We start from the raw sequence: 24220 nt of genomic DNA, 5'->3' as shown, positions 1-24220 counted from the left end.
TTCCTTCACCGAAAAGCGACTGGTAAATATCAAATGATATTTCGTACTTAAGTTCCGAAAAACTCATTGGTACGAGCCGGGGTTTGAACCCGCGACCTCCACCTACGTATGTAGAGTATGTTCACCTACTCTACTCACTAATTGTTTAAAGCACAGATTACTTGCATAGGTACTGTTTTTGTCTATTAAAAGTTTAAACTCACTTTCTCCCACATGTTAGATTGGTTTTATCCTATGTTATTGTTTTTTTTTTATTGTGTTTTTCCTGGTTGCCCTGAAAACCAGCGCCATGACTAAGTATCTTAGTCATCGGCATATGCTGAGTGGCATCCATTTTGGTGTTAGAATATATTAGAATAAGATGTGTTATAGGTTAAGTTTTATGTTTTACAGCAAATAAAGTATTTCTATTCTATTCTATTCTAAATAAATTGATAAGTCTTACCCAAGTCTTCGGCATCCTCGCTCCACTCCCCCTCTTGGGCCCAGCAGGCCGCCAGCATCACCAGCAGCCGCAGCCACTTAACGGAACACATAGTCAACTATCTTACATTATGCTTTTAGCACACTCACAGCACAGTCCACACTGATACCATTATTGGTTTTCCGCGCGACAGTTGCGCTTACCTGTAACACAATAGTTACGTTTTTTATTTTTAAAGGAAAATAAAATGCTTGGCATAATTCAAAATGAAATGGTAAATAATAAGTTTTTGCCAAAAATAAAATTTTTGGTACAAGCTTTTATCGCTGACTGTACTTATGATACTCATCGAGACAATTCTAATAATCCCAAACACAATTAGGTTGCGTTGTTTTATCGCAGAGTTTCTTAAGCCACCTCCTGTCTCCATCATCAGATCAGCTCGATGGTACCATAATGCCATTCCGACTAATGCAAATTTTCAGCTTAATCGGAAATCGGGAAGTGGGTTAATTTTAGCTTACAAGATTTGATCCACACTAACTAACAAATCAACTATTACCTACATAACCTACATACTAACAAGGTAAGTTAAATAGAAGTTGTAAAAACTATTCAAAAGTACTATGATATGTTTTAAGGCACATTTAATTAACGGCTCTTGTGTCGTTGTTATCGTTCAGTGAGCTGCATCCGATAAGCCTTCCCTGGTTTTTAATTCTTAACCATTATATGTTTACATTTAATTTACTTGAATTCCGTAATTTTACTGTTTTAATTCGCGTTAAACATCAAAGAGATTCTAAGGCGCCATTTTCTTGACAAATGTTGTTTAAAATTTGAGAAGAGATTGTTTTTGTTATTGATGGGTCGTTTTTTACAGTCATTTAAAGTTGAATGGACTTTTCAGTTCAAAAGTGATTTAGTAAGGAATGGTGCAAGAAACGGGTGGACTTTCAGTAGAGGTAGATTTGTATGGATATGATGGTCGTTCTTGTCTACGTGATAGCGTGATGTAACGGTGTCCGTCACTTTCTATCCCACGGTGTTAAAAAGTGACAGTTATTTTATAACGTGGATAAAGATGGATAAACCCATCCATAATACGTTGGCTGATGAAGGCGAACGACTGATTATACTAGTAATATTAAATATACATATTTGGAATAAGATATTTGAATGGCTTGTATAGGAATATTTCGATAACTTACATTTGAGCGTGAAGAATTAAATAATTCGTAAATAAATGGCAAACTTGTATTTCTCAAATTGTATGGTAAATTTAGTTAATTTTACATATATTTGCTGTAAATATACGTTTAAAGTATTACTCCCGTTTAAGTATAAGGGGACGTGGGATGCCAGGACAGATACGACATCTATTACAGATACCTTTAGACACAAATAAAAATAGTGTTACTAAATTCTCTCTGAAATATTATAGGTAAGTATAAAAGTTTCTCAGAGATTGTGAATTTAACAGAAATTGTGAATTTAATACACAAAAGGCCATTGAAACGACATTAAAATACCTAACCACGCTACCCGCAAAATTGTCAGAGCATCGCCTAATCATTGTACCCTTTAAAACTCAAATTAGTCGTATATTAAATTACGAAAAGTTCTAATTCAATCGTTCTGTGTCGGCATGCATATAAAAGGGGACCATCCCCTGTCAGAAATATAAAACTTTGACGCTAGCTCCATAGACGGGTAAATAATGTTTTTTAATCTCTCCTGGAGCGGCTGACCCTTGTCCCAGAGAATAAAAGTTCCGAGAAAGGTTAGCAACAGTAACAAAAAATTTATTCTTCGATTATGTTGTACAATGTCCGCTCGAGTGAAAGGAAAACCGAAAGTTTCAGGACGATTTTTGTGCTGTAAGGCCATTTATTGTGAGGTGCTCCATAATTTAGTCGGTTGTTAAATTTGTTAGCCTTTTGGTTAAGTAAACGATGGCTCTTTTGTGAATGAAATAACTTTGGATCCTTTTCTCATAAGCCTATTTTATTTATATTTAATCATTCACAGAAAATAACTCCTAATATGTATAATTAAACACTGCAAAAAACTAGTATTAATATAAGTCAAATTAAATTACAATAAATCTAATTCTATCTAAGTTTAGACGCCGTCTTAAAGGGCTCTTTACCAAATTGCATCCATCTGATTATCTCTGAGTAGGCGAATTAACGTACGTTGGCATCTGGTCCGCAGCCAATCCGGACGTCTATGTAATAGCCTCGAAGACTATTATAGAGAATAGAGAACCCTTAAGACATGGATCTGGTATGAGAATATTGTAGCTACGATCATGCATATACTAGTAATGTGCCTCGCTGGCAGGTAAGGAATGCCTAATAACGCAGACAACAACGCCTTTACCTCTAGCTGTATGTAACTAGCTTCTTCTTGGTACCTACCTAAGTAACAACACATGGTGTTTTACTAAATTCCGTTAACTTCGGGGTACATTGAATGTAACTACTTAAACAGCGTTACATTTCGTAAATTTTAATTTATATATTTAACTCAAACAATTGAAACTAATGCCGCTAGTATCTTTGGCAGTTTTGGGCTGGGTGGGGGTCGTGATGGGGCTGATAGTGTAAGTAGGATGGTATATTAGTAATGTGTTTATTTTAGTTAGGACATTAGATTTAGTGTGTATGTAAATTATTAAGTAGATTTTAAGATTGACTTTGATTGTACCTGCCAATAAAGCATATAAAAAGAAATAATGTTTATATTAGAACAATACTAGACAAGATCACAATTTTATTTTTAAATTGAAACATATAGTTTTCAACATGTCGTCATTTCGAACATAGAATAAGTAGGTATCCGAGGCATTGCAATACTTGCGTTTAGCAATCATTAGGTAATGATGCCCTAAGGCAAGTGTCTATACACATGCACGCTCGTAAGGGCATCAACAGATAAAAAAAAAATTGATTATCTTCAAAATGGACAAAATTACAAGATCTGTGTCTTTTAGAACTTAATTTAAGCTCAGGAATGAACTATTGAAATCAAGAGAGGTTAAATAAAAACGTAGTATAATAATGTTCCTGACTAAGACCAATCGCAAGTACACGTTCGGAGTCTTGCGCTACACCAGTAACAAATTACCGGGCGTGGTACAATTTGCGATCTTTCTTTTAAAGAAAACCCATTTTCTCGGCTACTGCAAAAACTTTTCCAAACCAGCGTCTGTATGTCAATTGAGCTTTATGTAGGTACCTTATATTTTATTGAAAATAAAATAGCCTTTCTCTTATCCGATCGGGTTATTTATTGCACAAGTTTGTTTTTGACCGCCTCACGTACTTTATAGGGCGAACCTTCCTATTCCGAATTGCCAATTGCTATTTGATGTATACTTTATTTTGTAACTTTGCGAACCCATACATATTTCTTTTATTTTCGGCCGTTGCGTATGTGCGTTGGAGATTTGAGCGGAAAAATATGTTAGAAATCTTTTTTATAGTTTTCGATATTGAGGATTCTTTAGGTTTTCTTGTAATTGAAACATAGACTTTGAATTAAGGTGAATACGTGTACTTACATTTAATTTTCCATTAAACTCTAGTAGCAAAAAGCAAATGTGCGAACTCCTAATAAACATTAATGTGTGAACAGGACCTTATATAGCCAGCCCACTTACCCGTATGCCACTCTTACCCGGATTGACCTTAAAATCACTTGATGAAATAACTCAAAAGTTGTTCGGAACTGTCAAAATTTTGTTCTAACTGACAGGCCGATACCGTCCGGCGGACTGTTAATCAGTGGGGCTCTTAAGACCGGGTCGGGGTCGAGCTGGAGTTCTGGGCGCTCGGTTTTTTATGGAAAACACCACGTGATCACCAATCAGCCATCATACAGCCGTATTCGAACTTCAAGATATTCACAAGAGACGACACGTACTAGATACGTTATAGTTTAGATATCAACTAGTTCTCTTTTGCAGCGCAATTCGGGCAACCAATGTCACTTTTACGTTAGATATAGTAAGATATCTATTAGACGTGAATTAGATCTCTAAGTCATATCCTGTGGAAATCGTTCAAGAGTATCTCCAGAATCGCGCAAAATTAATGTCGAATTTGACAGGTTAGATCTTAAACATGTCGTTATTGTATCTTGATGATGTCTAAAAGATGTCTATTTCATAATCCGAATCGGGTCCGTAGAAAATGACATGTCGGACGCCTCGGCCCGGGCTTAGCGTGAGTCATCCTGTAATCAGTCTGATTCAAACATTCAGAAAGTAATAAAAATAGTTACCGTAAAATGGGGTGAGTAGGGTCAAAACTGAAATTCAAACCTCGATAATTTTATTTTTACATATACAAACTGAACGGTGTATATAATACGTGTTCCGGACGTTTGTATTTTAGTTTTTATTTTATTTTGGGTAGTTCCATTTCATAACTTTGACGATAAACAGGAAATCCCACCTCACACCGTAGTCCCTCATATTTGGGGTGAGTTAGGTTTTCATACAAAGGTGATTTTGAAAGATTGTTGAATCGATTTTTTTTTATTATGAATATTACTAGAGCTCCATTTTAAATTGGAATAAATTATTTTTGCAGCAGTAGCCTTAAAATCCCATCTCACCCCCCTTTCATTCCTTCTCTCCCCATTCATAACCCAACTCTCCCCGCGAAACCTACTCACCCCATTTTACGGTAACTCACGCAATAAACTCTACATTTGTCTGCGAACAAAACTTCTGTATATTCAGCCATATACGAAATGTAGACAAAAATAACTGAACTAAACCCAAACAATTAATGATTACCCGGCATTTGTTATCCCCACAAGCCGCGCCGGAAAAATACCCATATTAATATTAACAAAACAGAGGGCAGGGGAGCTGATTAAGCATTTGCCGACTCACCGATTCCCGAAATCGGCCGCGCACGTTTTCAGAGAAATTCAATTTTTGCTCAGATATTCCACGTGGCCAGATATAGTGGGATTATAGATCACTTGTGCTTACTAGATAGAGTATGTGAAACAACTTGCGACCACATTAGCTCTTTTATTGGTACTTATAGTTTTTTTATAGACAGTTAAATTGCGACCGGACTCATTTTCCACATTTATATCTGGTATAGGTATCTGTTTAAATTCAAGATATCAATTAATTTTAAGTAGGAATACTGCGATTATAATGGAATATAAGTACTGTTACTATAATTCTGTTGGAATATAAGTAATACGTACGTATGTACAACGCCATATTTTAGAAAACTTAAACAACAACAACATCAAAGATCAATTGCATGCCATACCTCATACAACCCAACTACCAAGTAGTGTTCACTTAAATACAGTTTTTTGTATATTCCAGTCCGCCGACCTTATGATTTGGTACATTCGACTCATCACAGGCCTTTCCGTCTATTGCAGACGATTTATACATTGCTGTGCAGACACCGGGTTTGGTGACTGTGGAGGCCGATGCGTGAGCGGCATGACCTCCCACATTTTTGGCAGAGAAAGCTCATGCCATCCGAGTTTCCAGTCCCGGTTTGCTTTCTGCGACACCTTCTGCTATCTAAAGCATTAAACCAGGCTTGGTCGCATAGCCTTCTCCCCTCCACAACACGCTTGCGCCATCCATCACGGTCTTCAGCTAAGGCTTCCCAGGCATGGTGGTCGATTTTAAATGCAGACATGTCTCGCTTGACACAGTCTTTAAAGCGCAGCATCGGTCTTCCCACGTTCCTTTTAGCATACGCAACTGCACCAAGCAAGACACGTCGAGGTATTCTAGCGGGTTCCATCCGGTGCACATGCCCCAGCCACCGCAAGCGTCTCTGTTTGAGAAGAGCGGCAAGACTGGGCAGCTGTGCTTTTTCAAGAACCCTCTGATTGGTCACTTTGTCCTGCCAAGTTATGCCTAAAATGTTGCGTAGACAGCGCATGTGAAAAGTGTTGAGTCGTCGCTCCTGTTTTGCATACGTCGTCCAGGTTTCTGCTCCGTACATTCGACTATTGACTTGAAAAGTCGCAATTTTTCATTTGTGGTCTGCCTTATTCTTTCACATAAAATGTTCATATACGTGATGACTTGTGGTTAAAGAATTTATTTTCTCATAAAGAAATTTAACATTTCACTTAAATAGAGAAAATACAGGATAATTCATAAAATATGAGTGAGCATGCATGTTATTAACAAAATTAAAATAACTAATTAAAACTAGAACATGTCATTTACGAGACATTACATATAGAAATAGGTATTATACAAACATGCTTATAGTGAAGTTGTATAAGTAATAAGTATGTTCTTATAAACATGTGGATATGACCAAATTAAATACAAGTACGCTTATTATTTCTCACGAACTACAAAACTGTTGCTAAGTCATTTTATCATTTACACTTTAGCCGCATTGCACTTTAAACTCTAAACACATGCAAGTTAAGTTGAGCGACTATATTTTTCTTAAATACTGCATTATCTTTTGTTCCCATGCGGAATGTTTGCCAGGGCCGGATTTAGATATTATGAATTACGTAGTCCAATAGTTTTCGTTTGTAAATATTGTAATTTTTGCACTATTTAATATCTTTAGGTAGGCTGTTGTAAAACTGTGCCCCTTCATTACCAATATTTTTTTTGCCACATTTAGTTCTAGCTGGTTGAAGACAAAGATCGTTAGAATTACGTAGAGGTCGTAAGCCTTTTTGTAAGTAACCTTATAGGTCCGGAACCATTCGTGGGGCTCTCACAGGGAACCATCACAACGGCTATTAAAGACCATACCAAGACTAAACACCAGGAAGAATGGGATAGTCTGACGGGTCTAAAGCATGCAAAGCTCTTTATGCAAGGAATAGACTCCGGCTGGAGCAAAAAGCTTTGGAAACTTAGCAAAAGACAACTCCAAATCATAACGGGGGTGTTTACTGGCCACTACGGGGTCAAAGGATTTCTGGCCAAGATGGGACACTCTGACAACACCGATTGTCGTATGTGTGGCGAAGAGGAAGAGACAGTAAGACACTTAATGTGTGAATGTCACGCCCTCGCCAGACAAAGAATGAAGGACTTTGGAGCAGGATACCTGGAACCAAAGGACTTTAAAACGCTACCCATGAGCTCCATCATCCGACACATGGATATGGTGGGAAAAGCTCTTGAGTAGTTGACGGATCTCTTCTAGGGGGTAACTGCACAAAAGATCCCTATGGGTCGAAGTGTATCCGCAAGGGCCCCCGAAAACAATAAGATAAGATAAGATAAGCCTTTTTGTAATTTAGTTATAAAACTTAGTTGTGAGTGGATTTTGTTATCTATTATTTTTCTAATCAGTAGACAGGTATTATTAAAGTACAGTTGGTTAAGATTTAAGATTTTTGTTTCTAAATAAATTTTGCGACTAGAAGTTAAGTAATCATATCTGAAAAGTGTTTTAATTATTTTATTTTGAGCGATTTGAAGATTTTTAAGAGTAGTTTTAGTGGCACTGCCCCATATTTCAACTAGATAGTTTAAATGAGATTTTACTAGTGAATTATAAATTGTGTATCGTACCCGGCGGGGAAGACAGTATGCCGTATTGTAGAGGCAGGCTCTTAAAGATGTCAGTTTTGATCGGATTTTATTTATGTGTTGTTTCCATGATAGGTCACAGTCCAATATTAGGCCCAGATATTTTTCTTCACTAGATTGTTTTAATTGTGTTTGATTAATTTTTAGTTCTATATCTTCAGTATTTTTTTTATTTTTTGATTTGAATATTATATAACTGGTCTTGTCTACGTTAATAGTGAGTAAATTGAACTGAAACCATTCATTAAGGTTATTGAGGTCTTCTTGTGCTAATGTTGTGATATCCTTTATAGACTGTCCGAAATAAAAAATACAGGTATCATCTGCGTATAGGCTTATCTCTCCGTGCAGAGGTACTTGACAGATGCTATTTATGTAAATTAAGAACAGGAGAGGACCAACTATCGATCCCTGCGGGACGCCACAGGTAATAATTTGGGGACTGCTTTGCACATTACCTATTCTCACTATTTGGCACCGGTTGCTTAGGTACGATTCCATAATTTTGTGAGCATTGCCGGTGATGCCTATATGTTTAAGTTTTTCTAAAAGTAGTGGATGACTGACCGTGTCAAATGCTTTTTTAAGATCAATAAAAATTCCGAGACAAAAGTTTTTGGCATCTATATTTGTTTTTATTTTAGTAGTTAAATCAATCGCTGCGGACAAAGGTACTAGATTCGGACCGAAAACCTTGACTTGCGTTTTGTACACTTTAATTATCTAAGTGGTCTGTGTCATCCCAACACATATTTACTTTTCTAATAAAATATTGTAGTTTTGATCATGGCCCCTGAAGTGTTTATATATTTTCACACTGCGAATTCTTTAAGGGAGTAATCTATGAGTGGTCCCGATCGATGAAACTACGCCCTGGCAAGGATGGCGTAATATCACAACAGATGTCCACGACGGTTATGTCAACTGGGCGTCCATTCACGAAACTAATAAAAGATTCAGCATTCTCGTTTGCAGAAAGAGGGTCCTTCCGAAGCATTGGAGCCCATTTCAGCCGTAGGTTTTGAGGTCAGGCCGGACCTTCGCCATTATCGTGCGATATGGTTTTAGGAACGCGTATGCTGATGTGATGTAATAGTAATTGAGGGGATCCTTATAGTGCCATAGTTGTCAAAGCTATTTGAAGAATTTTTTCTCCTGTTTTTTGGACTAAAGCGTATGAGTGACATTCCATTTCCAACTGCAGCTGCAATACTGTTCATTTTACTATGGAAATTGACAGTGACAGCGACGCGTTTCCATAGTAAAATGAACAGTATTGCAGCTGCAGTTGGAAATGGAATGTCACTTTAAAGGTTACGCCAAGTTGGTTAGCTTGGTCTAACTCTGGTTCGTTATTTTTTTTTGTTTTATTTAATAGTGAGTACTTCTCTCTCTCTCTTCAGTCGTTCCCTCATTCCTGAGGATCGTAATCACTAGGTTTGACATCCTTGATCAGCTGTCTCCATTGGTCTCAATTCATTGTTGTCCTCACTGCTTGATGGAATATGCTCGAGAAAGTGGCTTCTCTAACTTGGTCAGTCCACCCGGACCTAAAGTGAGTACCTATCTTACACCCGTATACATGAGTCTAACTAAAGCCTAGATGATAGCAAAAATAAATCACAAAACTTGTTATCGAATCCCGTACCTTGTTTGTTAATTACTTCCATATACTAATTATGAATTCAAACCCCTAAACAGCCGTAAACACAATTTACCCACACGACCGGTTACTACCCGAATCGGAAATCTATGCATAAACCATGCAACTTCGCAAATCGTCGGTCTAGACGGCCCTTAGAATTAAACAAGAGTCCCAAGGGCCGAAAAGGCAAATTTCCTATCCTCTACCCAGACCCTCAGAGTTTTTTCCCTAAAGGCTAATTAGAGTAAAAGAGTGTTAAACTTGGTCTTAACTGATGGCCGCATTTGGGTAAAGCTTTTGCAATATCCCTACCCAAGGGAATACCTCAACTGTTGTGGGTAGAGTTATACATTCCAAATGTCAAATTTATTTGCACGGATATGATGAATTGGCTCAGAGATTGGAATTGAAATTCGCAGTTGTTTATTTTAGTTGAAATGTGTCTCGGATTGGTAAATTATTTTTTTTTGGGCTTTGTTTGGGTTTCGTAAATATATTTTGTGTGACGCAGATTTGGTAAATAATTCTCAGGGATGGCTCGCACTGAGCTAGCTCTGAGGTTATTGTAATCCAGAATATTCTGTTGTCGATGATAGACATTATAACTCATTTTCCTTAGTTTACAGCTGTTTTTTTTATGCATACTTACTTGCATTTTGAATTACGAAATAAATTAAGTTGTAGTAAATGGGAAAAAATTATTTCATTTTATATTGGTTTGACATGATATTCATTTCGGTGAATATCGATCACAATATCACGATATAATGGCAAGCATAACAAATCGAGATCATAATTGAAAATTGGAAGGTGCCTCATTTAGAAATAAATGTAAAAATATTATTTGACATTCTTCTTCAAATAAAACCTTTACGAATCACATAAAGTAGGTCTTTTATTTTATTGGACAGAATAATCCTGACATAAATTTTGCAAAGTGAAATTTTACGTACGATTCGTTTACCTACAATTTGAATTTCATTTAAATGCAAAAATATACAATACCTTTATAAAAATAACCAATAACACTATGCGACCAACGAAGCAGTAGCTAAACGAACTCCTTTTTATCCACTCAAGATAGAAATGCTTTGTAAGTAAGAGCATTAGTATGCTCAAAGCAAGGGGCACAGCAATACAAATTAATTAGGCAGCTTTCTGGACTAGGCCGTAAAGTAAATCCGTCACCAGCTCATTGAACGACTAAGGGATTATTTTTATTTCCCGCCCGAGATTTATTTTCCTTAGATTAGCATTCCTCTTATTTATGCTAATGTCATTTTAATGGCGCAGTCTTTTTCGGCTAATTTCATTTTCAAAAAACTCCAAGGATTTATCCCTAAGCGCGGCTTATTAAGATGTCTTAGATAACGATTTAGGTTTAATAAATTATGAATTATCGTATTGTTTGAGTTCTTGGTTAATAGTTTAATTATGCAAATTGGATTGCGGGTTTGTGTGATTATGAGATATAATGGGTTGGAATTTTCTTTGTGGTTAGACCTAATCTATCTAGGTATTTCAATCCAGTTTCATATTACTATGCTGGTTCTAATACATATAGTAACCCGTGGAGAGCCCTACTGTCACACATTATCATCATCTCAGCCATAAGACGTCCACTGCTGACATAGGCCTCCCCCTTTTGGGGGGTGTATGCCGTAATCGCCACGCTTGGGTTGGCGATCGCAGTCGAGTACTCCGAATTTGAGGGACGCTGCTGCCCATCCACCGGTGGTCTTGGACGTAGTTTAAGGACATACCCGGGTCCCTACTACTATTACTACTGTCACACGTGTGATAGTAATTAGTATAGGAGTTCCATACTACTGTGATTCTGGGGCACTTCACGGGTTAAACGGATCTAAACTGGATCGGTAACACCGGTAATATAGTTATGTATAATTATCTTGATTACGTATGGCAACGATTTTTTGAACTGGTCTAGTATAACATAAAAGTATATTTTTATATGTATCATACTATTAAGCTACTCACATAATTTCACAGTAATATACAGATATATGAGAAATAAATACACCTTTTAAAATTTTACAATATTTTTTTTTTGTCTTATGAAAAAAGTTCCAGATAAAAAAAGCAAGATAAGTTGAATCAATCTGTTTGAAATAAAAGTGCAGACGGCAATAAACAAAAACTGAGTATACACGAATACATGCTTCAAACAATTTCATAATGGACGCAAACTGTTATAACACAATACGTCTTTATTCCCAACGTAGTATTACAGTGTAAAACGAACAAAACGCGGAATGTCCCGTCAATTGCCGACACGGAACAACACGAGTCAACACAGTCACGAAGGCTGTATCGGGAAATTCGGATTGAAAGAAATTGTGTGCGGGCCGAGGCTGCATTCGAACTATGTTTATTTGATCTGACATTAGTTGCAGTTATTTGTTCGCAGGAGAGTTGAGGTGAATGATTTCTAATGTAAAGGCAAAATATCGTTTATTCTTCAATTCATTTACAATTAATAATTTCATAATCTCGCCGATGTTACTGCATGACAGCAGATTAAAAAAAATGGTGTTAGAGTCACACCAAGAAAAGTCTGCAGCGATTTTGATAGCCGTCGCAGTGCAAGTGTAATTTTTAACCTCAAACTTCTATGAAATTATGACGTATAAATAAAATAACACTTCTTTCTCGGTCTGACTTTATTTAGTTTTACTTTAAATATAGTTCAACACAACTTACTTAATATTGTCTTTGTTTATGACAGAATGCAACAAAAAAAAATAGTTTTATGTCTGTGACAAGTAAAAGTGTTGATATTAAAATATTGTTTTACGTCTGTGACAAGTGTTGATGTTAAAATATTAAGATACCTAATTTATGTATTTATTTTCTTCTAAATAATAAGTTTTTTTCATATGGCATCTTGCTGGCGCCCAGTGTTGCCAACTCGGATTTTGAAAAAATGCTAGACTAATGTCTAGATTATGCCAAAATTATGCCAGAATTTTTTAAAAAATGTAAAAAAATGCTTAAATTTCACTTGAAATTACACTTAAAGCACATACATTTTTCAAATTTGCCGCCTTTTTCTACTGACAAGATCTGCTTGACCAACTTTATATGGTCCGTCGACGTCCATTCGTCTACGAAAGTCAAAATTCATATGAAAATATGAACCACATAAGGCGATGGTGCATATTGTTGCTGCCAAGTTGGTGAAAACTTGGCTTACACTAAATTATGCTAAAAAATATGCCAGATGCTAAATCGAAAATTTTGGTGCCAAAGAGAGTGAAAATATGCCAGATCTGGCATCATTTATGCCAAGTTGGCAACTCTGCTGGCGCCAATAATCAAGCACAAACGGGATACACTGAGCGTAACATCAAATCGATATCGAATCAAGAATAAAATATATATGGACGTTTGAAAGCCACTCCCTGGCGAGGAAAGCGTGGTTGTTGGCACGTAATTGTCTTCTTGTACCACTACTGTTCTATTGTTAAGTGGTTTGATGTCCATGCCTCATACTAACTGCCGTATTCGAACTTCAAGATATTCACAAGAGACGACATGTACTAGATCCATTCTAGATACGTTATAGTTTAGATATCCACGGGTTCTCTTTTGCAGCGTAATTCGGGCAACCAATGTCACTTTTACGTTAAATGGAGTAAGATATCTATTAGATTTGAATTGGATTTCTAAGTCATATCCTGTGGAAATCGTTCAAGAGTATCTCCAGAATCGCGCAAATGTCAAATTTGACAGGTTAGATCTTAAACATATCGTCATCGTATCTTGGTGATGTCTAAAAGATATCTAGTAGATGTCTATTTCAAAATCCGAATCGGGCCCATAGACAAGTGAAACAACCGGTAGCTATTTATGCACTGTATAGGGGCCCGATTCGGATTTTGATAACGTAAAAGTGACATTGGTTGCCCGAATTGCGTTGCAAAAGAGAACTAGTTGATATCTAAACTATAACGTATCTAGAATGCATTTAGTAGGTACGTATTGTCTCTTGTGAATTTCTTGAAGTTTGAATACGGCAGTATGTCTACGTAATCTAAAAAGCCGATGTGAAACACAACCAACACAAGTCAACACGGAGTCACTAAGGCAGTATCGGGAAATACGGATTGAAAGAAATTCAATGCGGCCGCCGCCTGTGGCGTGCTTGTCGACAATTGTTTTCTACTGCTACTTGCGGAAAACCTTGTGTTGTCTTTGTTTTTCAAAGTACTAATAGACCGGGAGATAGTGACACATTTTACTGGATCATTTGTACCAGTATGGCGGTTCGTCAGGGGTCTAAGCACGTAATGAAGGAAAGAAAAATGATGGTCATAGCGCTGGTACCGGCGGCCCAATCGCGTGGGCGTTAGTCGAACGTGTCGGATAAAATACGAGTGTCGAACGATTTGTACCACAAAAATCCTCGTATTTTCCGATAGTCCATAAAAAACAAGTAGGCGGTAGCGTAATGCCATACTTCTCCGGTGTGACTTACAGCCCGCCATACTGAGGCGAACACATTAATTAAAAAAAAACAATTAAATCATTTGTGCCAAGCTAATTTTTGCACAGGTGATCATCGTCGAGCAGCTATTCATGGACATCACCATGCCATACTTTTCGGATGGTTCCAAATGGCCGCCATACCGCCGCAAAGGAGTTAATTTTTTTTTTATTGCTAAACGATTTGTACCATCTTGTAATTTTTTTTCAAGACTTTCTGTGTGATCATAAATGGAAATCTCATAATGCCATACCTGTCATCATCATCATCATCTCAGCCATAAGACGTCCACTGCTGAACATAGGCCTCCCCCTTGGACCTCCATTCGTACCGGTTGGAAGCCACCCGCATCCAGCGTCTTCCGGCGGCTTTAACAAGGTCGTCCGTCCATCTTGTGGGTGGACGTCCTACGCTGCGTTTGCTAGTCCGTGGTCTCCACTCGAGCACTTTTCGACCCCATCGGCCATCTTCTCTGCGCGCAATGTGGCCTGCCCATTGCCACTTCAGCTTGCTAATCCGGTGAGCTATGTCGGTGACTTTAGTTCGTCTACGGATCTCCTCATTTCTGATTCGATCACGCAGAGAAACTCCGAGCATAGCCCTCTCCATAGCTCGTTGAGCGACTTTGAATTTTGAGATGAGGCCGATAGTGAAAGACCACGTTTCGGAGCCGTAAGTCATCGCTGGTAACACACATTGATTAAAGACTTTCGTCTTGAGGCACTGAGGTATGTCGGACGAAAAGACATTACGTAGTTTCCCGAACGCTGCCCAACCGAGTTGGATTCGGCGGTTGACCTCCTTCTCGAAGTTGGACCTACCTAATTGGACTACTTGTCCTAGGTAGATGTACGAGTCAACAACTTCGAGTACCGAGTTCCCAACAGAGACTGGGATGGGCACAACATTGGCATTTGACATAAGTTTCGTCTTGTCCATGTTCATTTTCAAGCCCACCCGTTGTGAAACTCGGTTGAGGTCATCGAGCATCATGCTGAGTTCCTCCATCGACTTTGCCATGACTACGATATCGTCGGCAAACCGAAGGTGAGTGATGTATTCGCCGTTGATGTTGATGCCAAGTCCTTGCCATTCCAGGAGCTTGAAGGTGTCTTCCATTACGGCAGTAAACAGTTTCGGAGAGATAACGTCTCCCTGCCTTACGCCTCTTTGCAATGGAATCGCCTTCGTGCTCTGCTCCTGTACTCGGACCGACATGGTGGCGTTACTATACAAATACTTCAACACTTCGATGTACCGATAGTCAATATGGCATCGCTGAAGAGACTCAAGCACCGCCCATGTTTCCACCGAATCGAAGGCTTTCTCATAGTCCACAAACGCTAAGCATAATGGTAAGTTATACTCTTCGGTCTTCTGTATAACTTGCCGCAGCGTATGGATGTGGTCTATGGTACTATAGCCTTTTCGAAACCCGGCTTGTTCGGGAGGCTGGAAGTCATCAAGTCTGTGTTCGAGACGGTTCGTGATGACCCTTGAAAACAGCTTATAGACATGGCTCAGAAGCGTGATGGGTCTGTAGTTCTTCAATAGGCTGTTATCACCTTTTTTGAAAAACAGCACCACCTCGCCTCTATTCCATGTTTCAGGCGTTTTGCCCTCGCACAAGACGGAATTAAAGAGCTTCTGGAGGACTTTAAGTACCGGTGTTCCACCCGCTCTCAGAAGCTCTGAAGTGATTCCGTCTTTGCCCGGCGCCTTGTTGTTCTTAAGCTGCTTCAGGGCCATCCTAATCTCGTACAGACTGATGTCCGGGATATCTTCGGTATAATGTCGGGACAGCTTGGCTCTTGGATCTCCTACCAAGCTGTCGACGGGCTTTGCGATCGAAGTGTATAACTGTCCATAGAACCTCTCGATCTCGCCTAAAACTTCCGCTTTGCTCGACGCTATGCTGCCATCTTCCCGTTTCAGCTTCGTCAGCTGGCTTTGCCCAATAGACTTGTCCTTTGCGAACACTTTGGAGCCTTGGTTTCGCTCAATAGTCTCTTTAATACGGTTAGTATTAAAGAGACGCAGATCATGTCGCAAGGACTTAGATATACGTCTATTGAGTTGCCTATATGACTTCGCGTCATCGGGAGACTGCAACTTTAGCGAGCGTCGTTCAGCCATGAGGTTTAAGGTTTGCTCGGTCAATTTCTGAGGTCTATCTTTACGGCGGGGTCTAAAAAACTTAGACCCTACTGTGTGGACAGTTTCCACTAGCCCGTCGTTGATTTCGTCCACTGAAGCCAAGTTCTCTAGGCAAGCAAAGCGGTTAGAGAGCTCGAGTTGAAAGCTTTCGGGGTTTTGAACATGGGCTCGAGTAGGTCGGAGCGTAGACTTCATCAGGTTGGACCTTTCAAGTTTAATATTGATATTCAGTGAGCCTCTTACGATTCGGTGATCACTACCGGTCTTTACCCTGTTGATCACAGAGACATCGCTGAATATCCGTTTCTTGTCGGTCATGATGAAGTCTATCTCGTTTCTCGTGGAACCGTCAGGACTCATCCAGGTCCATTTCCTGTGAGGCGGCTTCTGGAAGAAAGAGTTCATCACGAAGAGTTCCTCTCTCTCCAGAAAGTCGGCCAGCCTCTGACCCCTAGGGTTCCGTTGCCCATACCCAAATTGCCCCACTCTCAACTCATCACCGCTTCTCTTGCCCAACTTTGCGTTGAAGTCCCCCATAACAACAGTAAAGTAGGTTTTAGAAGTATGTATGGCCCTACTTACGTCCTCATACATAGCCTCTACTTCATCATCGGAGTGTGACGAGGTCGGTGCGTATACCTGAATGACCTTCAGCGAATATCTTTTGGATATTCTGAGTATTAGGTATACGACCCTGCTCGACACACTGTCGATGGTTATTATGTTGTTTATGAGGGACTTGTGAACGAGAAACCCGACACCACCTTGGGACTGTTGGTCGCCCTCCCGGTGGTAGAGCAAGTTACCAGACTTCAGGGTTGTCGTGTCCTCCCCCTCTCTACGGACTTCGCATAACCCTACAATATCCCAGTGTAACCTGCTCAGTTCCTCTTCCAGCTCGCAGATCTTTTCGTCAGTCCTCATAGTGCGTATGTTGTGTGTTACCAGGGCCAGTCTTCGTCGGGGTGGGTAGCCGGATTTTTGCCGGAGATTCTTAGCACCCCTGACCCCGCTAATGCCCTGACCGCTACCATAGCCAGAGCACCGGGGGTCGCCGGAACCTCGGGGCCGTGGTTTGATTGTGCTCTGCATGATGGGGGGTGAATGCCATAATCGCCACGCTTGGCAGGCGGGTTGGCGATCGCAGTCGAGTACACCGAATTTGAGGGACGCTGCTGCCCGTCCACCGGTGGTCTTGGACGTAGTTTCAGGACATATCCGGGTCCTGGACGTAGTTTAAGGACATACCCGGGGCCATACCTGTAGGCGGTGGCAAATGTGTACAATATTTTTTTTTATTTCAAGTATGGTGCCCCTTTTTCCCCCTATTAGAAGTATGGCAAATATAATAATGGTCACATTGCATCATATAACTTCCAAAAATCCAAATGCCATACTGGTACAAATCGTCAAAAAATTGTTTTTTGTTTTAAGTCTTGGCTTAAGTCTCACAGTCGTCCGCCCCGTAGTTATAATATGAAATATTTTTTTTTAGGTATAATTGTATCCAAACAAACAGAATATGATGATGCCATGCTGTAAAAAAATATTTAACGTATACATAGTCGTATTTTTGAAACGTGTCATTTAAATAAGTTTTTCAAGTATGGCAGCACTTTTTCCCCCTACTATAAGTATGGCAATTATAATAACGGTCACATTTTATCAAATACTTTCCAAAAATTTAAATGCAATACTGGTACAAATCGTTTAGCAAAAAAAAAAAAATTAACTCCCTTGCGGCGGTATGGCGGCCATTTGGAACCGTCCGAAGAGTATGGCATGGTGATGTCCATGAATGGCTGCTCAACGATGATCACCTGTGCAAAAATTAGCTTGGTACAAATGGTTGAATTGTTTTTTTTAAATTAATGTGTTCGCCTCAGTATGGCGGGCTGTAAGTCACACCGGAGAAGTATGGCATTACGCTACCGCCTACTTCTTTTTTATGGACTATCGGAAAATACGAGGATTTTTGTGGTGCAAATCGTTCGACACTCGTATTTTATCCGACACGTTCGACTAACGCCCACGCGATTGGGCCGCCGGTACCAGCGCTATGACCATCATTTTTCTTTCCTTCATTACGTGCTTAGACCCCTGACGAACCGCCATACTGGTACAAATGATCCAGTAAAATGTGTCACTATCTCCCGGTCTATAAAGACCACGCTGGTTTTTTAAGCTTTTGCAATATTTAATTGAGTTCATTTCGTAATAAACATTTTAATTTTATTATTACTGATGTGTTTATTAACAACGATTTAATGTTTTAAAGCAAACAGGTATTATTTAATTAAATTGTTATGTTCCCTGTAAAAAACTAGGTATTTATACGATTTTAAATATGTATTACATTATGATGATACAAATCTATGCGCGTACGCAGCTACGCCGTAGCACTGTCATAGCTACGCTCTTTCAAAGCGTAGCGTCAACAATGCTACGGCTCTACGGTGTAATGCTGGAGCGCATACAAACTTTAAATAACGTCGGCTAAATTCGTAAACCTCGTAACTGGAGTTAAGATGTTTGCATCTTTAGGTATAGTTGGCTAAGGTCGTAAATCCATTTTCACCACACAGCTCGGAAAGGTTTACTTTGCACTTCAAAAACTGATAACAAAGTTGCATTTTATTCACATGTGAGGTAATCAAATGCAAATTTTGAGTTGTTTTCTTATGTTTGCTGGTTGAATGGACTTTTAAATGATGATTTTGGATGATAAATATTTAATAACATTCACTTGGATTTGATTTTGTTTGATATTTTACTTACATTTAATATTTGTTTCGGATTGGTGTGATGAAAAATTTTGTGTTTCACTCGGGGGCAAATTTTGTTTAACCCTCGTGCTTTGAAACCCTCGTAAAGCTCAATATTCCATTTTTCGAACCACTCTCTACGCTCGTGGTTCAATTTTGGAATCTTTCGCATGCTCGGGTATCAATATTAGCACGAGCGGTTAAACAACAACTTTGTCCCCTTATAAAACAAATAACTATTTATGTACATAAATTATAATTAAAATAGCAAGCTTCCACTCAGCATACCCTCTTTGATCTACCTATACTTTCATCGTTAGGTATTACAGTTTCAACTCACTTTTTATAATTATAAATTATATTTGTAACGTCATTCCCGCTCTTGCCTAAGCAAAAACAATATCAAGTGGAAAGCGCGTCTAAATTGATCTAATATGAATGGAATTGTACGAAGTAGAATGAAGGCTCCGTTCGCTGTCTTAAGTGGTAGATAATGGGCCGTTTCCTGGTTTTGACTTTCATTAATTATCTTTATTTAGGGCGTGTTCTATACACAGCTAGCTTGAATTATACAGATTTATAAAATCTATGGCGTAGCGAATATTTTAAGCATGAATTAATAAGTAAAGAATGCTAATGTAAAACCAAAAATAATATAAATATAATCATTTTCGACGAAAAATCTAACAGCTTTGATGAAATAATAAAGCACAGGATTTTTACACTATCTGATTTCCATGAGTTTTCTTGTTCATTAAAGCACAACTTATGACAATTACAATATGTGCTTAGTAATAATTAATTGTTAAGCTCCATGCAAGGTAAGTTGAAACTTAGCAAGGTGCACGGCAGTGCATCGCCAAGTTTGAAACAGCCGTGGGTTCCAGACACTTAGCATGTTTAAGTTTGTAGAGTTGTTAGTCAAATCACGCTAAGCAAAACTAAACTAAGCTCTTGTGAACTGAAATGGCCAAGGATAAACTTAGTGAAGTATAAATTAGTTATAGTATATCTAAGTCCAAATTAGTCTTGGACAGTGAAACTTATTGGTGAAGTTTTTATTTATTTATACTTTATTGCACGGTATAAAATTGTACAAATGGCGGACTTAACGTCTTAAGGTATTCAAAAAATGATTCCTACGTATACCGACCATCTGCCGTATTCTAACTTCAAGATATTCACAAGAGACGACACGTACTAAATCCATTCTAGATACGTTATAGTTTAGATATCAACTAGTTCTCTTTTGCAGCGCAATTCGGGCAACCAATGTCACTTTTACGTTAGATAAGTAAGATATCTATTAGATGTGAATTGGATCTCTAAGTCATATCCTGTGGAAATCGTTCAAGAGTAGGTATCTCCAGAATCGCGCAAATGTCAAATTTGACACTTTTGACAGGTTAGATCTTAAACATATCGTTATCGTATCTTGGTGATGTCTAAAAGATGTCTAATAGATGTCTATTTCAAAATCCGAATCGGACCCTATATCCCAACCTAATAGCTATTCCCTGAGGCCTTTGTTGGGATAATACATGTGCCTTAAGATCCTTTCCCAAATATTATTAATGAGTAAATACGACCTAGACTTTTTTTAGCCATATTTTTATACTTGACTGTACCGTAGGGGCTGTCAGCTAACAGGCCTATTCGGATTTCGAGACCATCACAAGATCTTGAGACGATTTAGAGATCAACTAGATCTACATTAGATATCGACTAGATGTGACTTGGATATCTAAGTCATAACTTGTCGAAATCGTTCAAGAGAACCTCCAGAATCGCGGAAACGTCAAATTTGACATATCTATCTTACAAATATCTTTAAATTATCCGTATCGTAACTTGTTGAAGTCTAGTAGAAAGCTAATTCATTTTCCGAATCGAGCCGTAGTCTTCTTTATTAGTAGACTCTGCTTAGTACATAATATATCAGTCATAAATAAAACCAAATACCTATATTCGAACGCTAGGTAAACATAGAAACATTGCTGGCAAATATTGAAATATGGCTGCGTAATTATCCCATATTCGATTAGCATAGGAACCATTAACCTATTAGAACAAGTTCGAGCTTTCAATATCAGCGCAGCTGCTTATTTGCCAACAAGCATGTTCCATTGTATGCTTTGTCGTGCGAAAAACGATGGGGATGATGGTAGGCAAATCGTGGTAGGAAAAAAAGCGCTGGTGGCCTAGCGGTAAGAGCATGCGACTTTCAATTCAGAGGTCGCTGGTTCAAACCCCGGCTCGTACCAATGAGTTTTTCGGAATTTATTTACGAATTATCATTTGATATTAAATTTATCAGTTACTTTTCAGTGAAGGAAAACATCGTGAGGAAACCGAACTAATCCCAATAATGCCTAGTTTCCCCTCTGGGTTGGAAGGTCAGATGGCAGTCGCTTTCGTAAAAGCTAGTGCCTACGTCAAATCATGGGATTAGTTGTCAAGCGGACCCCAGGCTCCCATGAGCAGTGGCAAAATGCCGGGATAACGCGAGGAAGAAGATGGTAGGCAATTGGTAAGGCGTACGATGCTCTCTCAGACCCGAAATCGACGGTTAGAATCCTTTAGGGCCGGTACACTCGGTTTAGGTAGGGTCTGTATAGGCCTTTCTTAGTGCTTATAATTTAATTCGCTTTAACCTCTTCTAGTCCCGGTAATAGGGTCACGTTTTTACCCTCTGGATACCGAACCTTAATAAAAGATTGGCGACATAGCAACTTGTTTAAACACTTATCATACCTATGTATGATAAGTGTATAAACAAGTTGCTATGTTACCAATATTTTATTAGGGTTCCGTAAAAGGGTAAAAACGGGACCCTATTACTAAGACTCCACTGTCCGTCTGTCTGTCACCAGGCTCTCATGAACTATGTGTAGTCCTAAACCCGCATTGAGCCAGCGTGTCTACTAATAGCTCAAGCCTTTTCACGGACGAGAGGAGGCCTGTGCCAAGCAGTGGGACGTATGAATAAATAAATTATTAAATATGTATTATGCCTACACCTATACTATTGTGATAAAGTAAATAAATGATAAAAAGAAACGTATTCGATAAATATATAATTGAAATTTAATTTCAATGCTATGTGTATACACCTGTATCTAGCAATTGTTAACATAAGTATATAAAATATGTTTCACATTATGTGTTTGAAAAATACATAAAACAAATATAGCGGTTTTATGCAGCTTGTTTTTATTTAGATATAATGAATTGCAGAAAACTCTATTTAAAAATATAAAAGAGAACTGCAAGCTGATGTTGAATTTATAAAAATATTTCCAAAATTTGACCCATCATAACAAAAACAGCGCAAGAATTCTACCTCGCCGCAACTATTAAAATAACTCATTAAATTTACCTCCATAAATCAAGTTAACTCCATTTCAAAATTCAATTAAACATCACAAATCAGTGTGACTAATTGTTTCACAGAGCACAATTTTTCATTTATGTTCATTAGCAACCGCGAGCAGGTGGTTCCCGCGACGCGCGACACACGTCCACTCGCCACGCGCTGCGAGCAGGCACTGATTCGGCATTGGCCGTTGGTATCCAAAGGTGAGGGATTCGGGTACCCCCGGACGCCTTCGGGACCTCTCGGTCGCATCCCGATTCGATTGTGAAGAATTTCATATTTAGAACGTTAAGTTGCAATTAATTCGATTTTCAAAAAAATTGGAGTGCATAGTCTCCAGATAGTCTATTAAGTTCTTGGTACTGGTCATGTATAGTCAAGCCCGACAGAGTAAAAGTGACATGTGGATGTCAACAACAGCTGTGGCCTCATTGACACCGCTGTATCTGTCACTTTCTTAGATAAAATGTCACCACATTACAAAATAATAATAATTGTAAACTATCTATAATTGTATTTGGGTAAATATTACATCATTTTTGATAAAGTATATCTAGGATGGGGATGGGTAAAATAAAGGGTCATTTCCAATTTTCCTGGCCATTGGGTCAGTAATGTCAGTATTTTCCATTTATTTCCAACTAGTTGCTCACGGGACGAGACCAGAAAGGAAAATGCAAACCAAGGGCCGAAATACATCACTTTCAGCTCGCACCTCAGATAATCAATGACCCAGTGTTCAAAGCATGAGAAATTAAAAATGTCACTAAGTAATGTTAACCAATTGGCATCGTAGGCATTCACCAGTAATGGCGAGTAATATGTACTTAGATAATCAGCCATTTATTTATTTCTCATAAAATTAGGCCAAGAATTTTCAGTAAAATAATAATTATTTGCTATTTCTTTTCAAATCTCATCAATTAAGGGTAAGAACGGTGTGCTTATAAGAAAATATGAATAAAGCGGCTGTTATCTCATTTAATGATCCGTTGTCGATTGTTTTAACGTAAACAATGAATTCGCAGGCGAGGTAACAGTTCAGTGATAGCTTAGGTGAGGGAATTTCTGTTTAATTTGATTGTATAAATATGGTCAATTTTATAAGTATTACATACATATGTGGCCAAAATACAAACTAATATTATGAATAGGAAAATAACTATTATTCACGTACCTACTCAATTTTATGTTTGGTAACTTGGAAAAGTTCAAGTGTTTTTTTTTCATACGGTCTTATCGTTGTAACTTTAGGGTTAAGTAGTTATATTTCTTGTCGATATTCTTAACATTTTGATGCATTTTGATTTTGAATAACATATTATCAGTAATATTTCTAAACAATTTTTTCGTTAAAAGATGAACAAAAACCATTTCATCACACTTGCTAGGCGATACGGCCCGCAAAACCAAAATTTAGAACTTTCAAAATTAGAAGAAGAGAAGTTACATTTTTTTCTTTCTTTCATCACAAGTATGATGAAAAACATAATATGACACGGGCGGTACAGGAATTACGAACTCGTGTTAACTAAGTCCTCGCCTTTCGCTTCGGGCTTCAATTCACACTCTTGTTTGCCATCCTGTGCGGATATGATGGTCGTTCTTGTCTACGTGACAGCGTGACAAAACGGTGTCCGTCACTTTCTATCCCATGGTGTTAAAAAGTGACAGTTGTATTATCACGTGGATAAAGATGGATAAAGCTATCTATAATACGCCGGCTGAATAGATAATGTACTATTTCCAACCCCTACCTCACAGACCTGA

At 38.4% G+C, this 24220-nt stretch overlaps 1 protein-coding gene across 1 annotated transcript in view; it reads right to left on the bottom strand.

The window, feature by feature from the left end:
• Positions 1 to 22596, bottom strand: part of LOC134673180 (neural cell adhesion molecule 1-like) — a 187114-nt gene extending 164518 nt beyond the window's left edge. Inside the window, exons 1-2 of the mRNA XM_063531135.1 lie at positions 22454 to 22596; positions 446 to 627 (exon numbers count right to left, since the gene is read on the bottom strand). Of these exons, the coding sequence (XP_063387205.1) occupies positions 446 to 536 (91 nt within the window). The 5' untranslated portion in view covers positions 537 to 627; positions 22454 to 22596. The remainder of the gene's footprint in view (positions 1 to 445; positions 628 to 22453) is intronic.
• Positions 22597 to 24220: the final 1624 nt, after the last annotated feature.

This window comes from Cydia fagiglandana, chromosome 18 (assembly GCF_963556715.1).
Source record: "Cydia fagiglandana chromosome 18, ilCydFagi1.1, whole genome shotgun sequence".
Lineage (NCBI taxonomy): Eukaryota > Metazoa > Arthropoda > Insecta > Lepidoptera > Tortricidae > Cydia > Cydia fagiglandana.
The sequence above is the reverse complement of the archived record's forward strand: the minus strand, read 5'-3'. Positions and strand labels throughout refer to the sequence as shown.